At 40.3% G+C, this 6,990-nt stretch overlaps 1 protein-coding gene across 1 annotated transcript; it reads left to right on the top strand.

The window, feature by feature from the left end:
• The first annotated feature begins 1,449 nt into the window (after positions 1-1,449).
• On the top strand, positions 1,450-3,746 carry rpl30 (ribosomal protein L30). The gene is made up of 5 exons (XM_087786313.1): positions 1,450-1,530; positions 1,636-1,686; positions 2,020-2,165; positions 3,447-3,577; positions 3,654-3,746. The coding sequence occupies exons 2-5, from the start codon at positions 1,666-1,668 to the stop codon at positions 3,704-3,706; spliced, it is 351 nt and encodes a 116-aa protein (XP_087642439.1). The 5' UTR covers positions 1,450-1,530; positions 1,636-1,665; the 3' UTR covers positions 3,707-3,746.
• The last annotated feature ends 3,244 nt before the right edge of the window (positions 3,747-6,990 follow it).

The raw sequence follows: 6,990 nt of genomic DNA, 5'->3' as shown, positions 1-6,990 counted from the left end.
ATTCAACACACAGGAAACCTTTAACACACATATACACACTTGCACAAACCATACAAAACACACTCACAGAGAGCTTCGTGACCCTGGTCAAGAAAGGCGCTTTACAAATAACAATATGACAACACATACACACAATCATACAACACACATAAACACAATCCCACACACACAACTCATACAACACACACAAACAAAATCATACAACACACAAAAAACAATTGAACAAACACCTACACACAACTCATACAACACACATAAACACAATCCCCCACACACAACTCATACAACACACATAGACAAAATCCCCCACACACAAATCATACAACACACATAAACACAATCCCCCACACACAACTCATACAACACACATAAACAAAATCCCCCACACACAAATCATACAACACACATAAACACAATCCCACACACACAACTCATACAACACACACAAACAAAATCATACAACACACAAAAAACAATTGAACAAACACCTACACACAACTCATACAACACACATAAACACAATCCCCCACACACAACTCATACAACACACATAAACAAAATCCCCCACACACAAATCATACAACACACATAAACACAATCCCACACACATAACTCATACAACACACATAAACACAATCCCCCAGACACAACTCATACAAAACACACATAAACACAATCTCCCACACACAACTCATACAACACACACAAACAAAATCATACAACACACATAAAAACGATTTAACAAACACCTACAAACAACTCATACAACACACATAAACACAATCCCCCACACACAACTCATAAAAAACACACATAAACACAATCTCCCACACACAACTCATACAACACACACAAACAAAATCATACAACACACAAAAAACAATTGAACAAACACCTACACACAACTCATACAACACACATAAACACAATTCCCTACACACAACTCATACAACACACATAAACACAATCCCCCCCACACAACTCATACAACACACATAAACAAAATCCTCCACACACAACTCATACAAAACACACATAAACACAATCCCCCACACACAACTCATACAAAAAACAAAAAAAATCACACAACACACATAAACACAATCCCCCACACACAACTTATACAACATGTACAAACAAAACCATACAACACACATGAACACAATCGCACACACACCTACACAGAGCTCATACACACACATACAACACATACATATGATGTAAAACATTACTAAAAATATTAACAAATAAAAAACGTGAAAAATGTTTTCCTTTAGTCCCAAACAAGCAAAGAGAATGTGAATTAATACTTCAGCCATTGTATAAACAAAATAGTTGTATTTTTTATAAAATACTGAAGTTTTAAAAAATACTTTTATTCTTACATATTTCATTTTTTAGGCAACAAACCGAAGAGCGGTGAGTCGAACACACGTGCGCAGACGTTCTGTGCGCATCGGGGCGACACCAAATTACCGCGGTGCACGCCGGGACTTCCTTTCTCTCCGAGGCCATATTGGAGTAAACCCAGTAAGACTAGCTCCGTGTTTCTGAATAAAATTCACCCGTTTATCGCCACGTTTTCACCCCGAAAAACTAACGAGCGTCTCCCTCTCACTGTCTCCTGCCTCACAGGTTGGCCTGGTCCGGACACGAACCGCAAACATGGTGGCTGCAAAGAAAGCGGTGAGTAACGATGGACACGCTGTCGCTCCGGAGCTGCTTCACGTGGAGTCTGGTCTGAGCCGCGGCCTGTTCTCAGACCCTTGTCCCCCGAGACCCGCGACTCCTCACAGAGTCGTATTCAATCACAAAAAGACCCTTTTTATTCACTCGCTTTTTCCCCCCCATTTCCTCTGCGTGACTCTTGGTAAAATGGACGTCATGGTCGCTGTTTAACTGGGACATGCTAATGCAAATAGCAACACACATGCTAATGCTAATAGCATGTAAAGTGTGCAGCGAGAACTTAACAGACGCGTCGTTTTCTGACGTTTCTCTTAAAACAAATGTTTCCAGAAAAAGTCGATGGAGTCCATCAACTCCAGACTCCAGCTGGTGATGAAGAGTGGAAAGTACGTCCTGGGCTACAAACAGTCCCTGAAGATGATCCGTCAGGGCAAAGCCAAGCTGGTCATCCTGGCCAACAACTGCCCTGCGCTCCGGTAAATACACCAAATATCACTTCGTTTTATATGTCGTTTCCACTGAAAATCTGTGTTTTCTACCACGTATTCCACCCTTAACTCTGTGTGTTGGATTAACTCTGACATCCATTCGTCATCCTGGGTAAAAAAAAAAAGTAGTTTGTAACATTTTAAAGATGTTAAAGTTGACGAAAGTGGTATTGAATTTTTATTTTTGTCGGATCAAACATAAGTTTAGTTGTGGCATCATGTACAGGGGCTGTCACTCATCCTACGAGGGGCCAGAACCTGTAGACATTTGTCAATGTTGGGCCGAACAAATGTTTCATTCACTAAACTTTCTCGAACAGAATCGCACTCCTTTAATTCAACATCAGTTTTAAACAGAACCTTCGATGATTGACATCCATCTTTTTTCTTAAACACTGACATCTTTATTGAGCGGCTTGAACATTAATCAACTTTAACAGTTGTTCACCCCCAGATTCTGGCGTGTTTAAGATTAAAGGTGAACCGTCTATATTTTAGACTTTTGAGTCTCGACTGTTCAATACTTTTATTTTTTTATGAAGTAAACTTTGTGCATGCACACAAAAGCAACACTCGTATGGCTGACACATTTCTAAATACAACACAAACAGCCTTTTAAAGGTAATATAAGTACAAACGACACGAGACCTGAAGTGTTAAACACACAAAAGTTTTTAAAAAAGGAATGTGTGGTTTTAACTGGTTATAAATGGAAGCTTTTAAAAAATAAAATCAAGTGGTGGTTTTGTCATTTGGTTCTTTCAGGACGTTGTTAAAAATGCTCATTTTGAATCAATGCAGCTGAATTTAATCAAAGCACAACTTCATCCATTTAAGTTTTTAGGATATATTTTTTCAAACCAACATCCTTCAGTAAACTCTTCAACTAAAAACAATACATTTAAAAATGTTACATTGTAAACATCATCAGCTGCCAAATGTCTCTTCTCCACCAGAACCAGGAAGTCAAAACTGAATGCACTTTTGTATAAAACTTTATTGATACCTTGGACCTTTATTTCTAAACTCGTAACAAAAATAACTACTTTTACTTTAAAAAAAACGTTTACCAAGAAAAAGATGCTTTGTCTGGTTTAAGTTAATGAGAACATCTTAAATAAGAAGTTTTAAAGTGTAGAAACGTCTATTTACGTTGTTTAAAATGAACGGTTTAGCAGCAAAATAATCCTCACGATTGCTGAGACTTGGATCATGCTTTAGATCATAAACCACATTAGTTTGTTAACGGGAGGTTCTTGACTATGACAGGAAGTCCGAGGTGGAGTATTACGCCATGTTGGCCAAGACCGGCGTCCACCACTACAGCGGCAACAACATCGAGCTGGGAACAGCCTGCGGTAAATACTTCAGGGTGTGTACACTCGCCATCATCGACCCCGGTGAGTCTCGTCCGTCTGTCCATCATTCGTTCATCCGTCTGTCACCGTCGGTCTCACGCTTGTCCTCGTTCCTCAGGCGACTCCGACATCATCAGGAGCATGCCGGATCAGCAGCAGCCGCCTCAGTAGAGCTGGAATTGTTATAAATAAAGTTGGGTGTAAAAAACAACACGTGCTTCTCTTGATTTCCAGCAGGGGGCGCCACTGACACTTATTTCTGAGATCATGGTTTTCTGATTCTCATCAGAAACTCTTCCATCTGACGTCAATGCAACGTAACCAGCTTGAGATCAACCACTTGAATTACACGTCAACGTGTTGAACCTACGTTTGTCTGGAGGGATTGTATAGAGTTAACCGTTTTATATACTTTAATCAAAGATAATGGTTTGAATGAAAACATATTGACTACAACATATTTTTATTCAATGAAAGTCATGAGTGGTTTTTACACGGTGTCATTGAGAACATTTTAATGAAGTGTGATTCCCCTCGGTAAAATCATTCAGAGATTTCCTGATTTTTCTTATCACATTTTTGCTGATGACATCCAGCTCTACTGCTCTTTTGATCCAACTGAGCACCAGAGGCTGAACAGCTTAGTCAATTGTTTGCTAGAAATCAAACGATGAGTGAAAACACTTTACAGCTAAATGTGGACAAAACTGAAACACTGGTTATTGCCCCTGATGATAAGGTTCCAGGGTTGAGTCAGTACTTGGGTGACTTAGGTCAGTCTGTCAAACTGAGCCTGAGAGACCTGGGTGTTGTATTTGATAAAGACATGTCTCTTGTTCAACACTGAAGAAAACTGACCAGAAACTGTTTCCTTCAACTGAGAAAAATCTCTAAACTTAGGAAAATGTTGTCGGAACATGATCTGGAGCTTGTAATCCATGCGTTTGTTTCTTCTCGTCTGGACTATTGTAACAGTTTGTTTTCATGTCTTAACAAGAAGGATCTGTCTTGCCTGCAGTTGATACAGAACTCTGCAGCCAGAATCTAGTAGAAGAACTCACATTTCTCCGATCCTTAAAACTCTTCACTGGCTTCCAGATTGTGTCATCTTGTTCTTTCTCTTTATGTTCTTGTTCATTTTTTTTTTTTTTTTTTTTTAACTAAAAATTGCTGTATGTATTGGCTATTGGAAAAAACTATTTTATTTTTTACTATTATAAAGTTTTACTTTACCTTATATAAATACAAATTACTTACATGTCTTTAGTTGTGTGTTTGTGTATGTCCGTTAATGTGTCTCCACGTGTGTGTGCATGTATATTTGTGTGTGGATGTGTATTCGTGTGTTCAAGTGTTTTTATGTGGGTTGACTTGTGTGCACGCACAAGACTTAAAAACGATCTTATAGACAGACTTCTCAGTAAAAAAATTTTAGGGGGAGGTCAAAGGTCAACTCCATCAGGTCAAGGAAAGGCCTCCATTAAAATTCATATGTGGCTTTAAATTAATTCATATATTGACAAAAGTGAACTTACTTTTTGTTTTGTGTTATTAAGGTTGTGTTGAGGTGAATTGTCGTAGTTAAAACAACACTCGTCTGATCATGAATCTTGTTTATTAAAGAAGATTTGAGTCACATGACGTCAGCGTGTCTTCACTGCAGCACGGACGACAAACGTTCTAAGAGACTTTCATCCAAACTTTGAAGCTTCACGTGATGATGTCACTCGTGGAGACGCACAATCTCACTGTCGTCTACTTCAGCTTCACAAACTCACACGAGGACCGAACCAAGACTCCAGCATGAAGAGGTCGAGAGAAGCTGGTCTGGACTCTGTGGAGGAGAGTCATGGTCTCAGAGACGCTGTAGAAGGACAGAAGACCTGCAAAGTGATCCAGGTACACCCCCACTGTGGAGGGTCTGACACTGGAGACTTCAGTTGTGATCTTGTTGTGTATAAATGAACAACCAAAGAGGCTAAAACATAAACACCAAGATTTGTAATTTTGGCCAAATAAACTTTTAATTCCTGATCTGCTGATGTTCTTGTATGAAACTGCTACACGATTTCCTTGTTCTGTCGTCTTCACCTCAAAGTAACAACGTCCAGTCAGAGACTCTTGACTCAAGACCTGATGACAAGCAAATCTGTCTGGATGATCAGGACGACGAGAGCATGTCCTGCCAGAGAACTTCAAGACAGATCTTACAGTAGTTGTGTCCACAGGGAAGAGTGACGGGATCCTTCAGTAGATCCAGACAGATGGAACAAGATCTCAGATCAACTCTAGTCGTCTCCATGTCTGTGCGACTGAAACACTCCTTCACGGGTGAACACGTCTATACTCTCAGTCACATGATGCTGCTACAGCAGACCATAGATCATAAAAGAAAGAACAAGATGACACAATCTAGGTCTAAAGATAAAGAACATTAAGAACATAGACCATTGAAAATAACAAAGTCAAAGGATGCAAAGATTAACAACGAAGAGAATCATCTTTTCACTCCTGCCCCCAAACTCAGAATTGAACAATCAAATATCGAGAGGAATGAATGAGTCCCTGAGTCTATTAGTGTTGCATCATGGGAGGAGCATTCGTGCTCCATCTGCTTCTCTGCTCACTGATGACAGTGTTCAGAGGATGATGTCGTCATCATGATGGACAGTAGTTTGTCCAGTGATCTCCTCTCTTGTCACCAGTGAGTCCAGCTTCAACCACAGATCCTCCTGATCAACCTGTTGACACTTGGACACGTTCACAGCCTAACACACCTATAGAACAGGAAAGTGGCCACCACAGATGGTAGAACATGCTCCTGGAGACGCACAATCTCACTGTCGTCTACTTCAGCTTCACAAACTCACACGAGGATGAAACATAGACTCCAGCATGAAGAGGTCGAGAGAAGCTGGTCTGGACTCTGTGGAGGAGAGTCAATTCAATTCAATTCAATTTTATTTAAAGTGTCTTATCATAACAAAGTTATCTCAAGACACTATAGAGTTGAAATAAGACTATAGTTGATTAAGGAAAAAAAGATCCTAGCAATTCAACAAAGAGCAAGAAGTGAAACACTGTACAGTGAGCTATGGCGAGGAAAAACTTCCTTTCAGAAGGCAGAAACCTCGAGCAGAACCAGACTCATTGTTGACGGCCTGCCGCTTTGACCGGCTGGGAGGAAGGATGGGGGGGTAGACAGATGGATAAGGAGAGGAGTGAGGGAAATTATAGTGAGAAAAAAGGAGTGTAGGAGAGTCCATGGAGGTGCTGGAGAGAACTCGGGATCTGATGACGTGGTGAAGATCCTGGATCAGCAGCAGCTCTGGAGGTGGAGCCCTGGGGCTCCGGGAGAGAAATAAAAAGGTGTGGGTTTAAACTGCACAGGTGATAAATGTAATGCAGAAAAGAAGGATATACAGAGCTCGGTGTCTAAAACTCCTCCAGCATTC

The sequence above is a fragment of the Callionymus lyra genome, chromosome 3 (genome assembly GCF_982586985.1).
Source record: "Callionymus lyra chromosome 3, fCalLyr1.hap1.1, whole genome shotgun sequence".
Classification (NCBI taxonomy): domain Eukaryota; kingdom Metazoa; phylum Chordata; class Actinopteri; order Syngnathiformes; family Callionymidae; genus Callionymus; species Callionymus lyra.
Note: the sequence above shows the minus strand (reverse complement) of the source record. Positions and strands in the feature narration are given on the sequence as shown.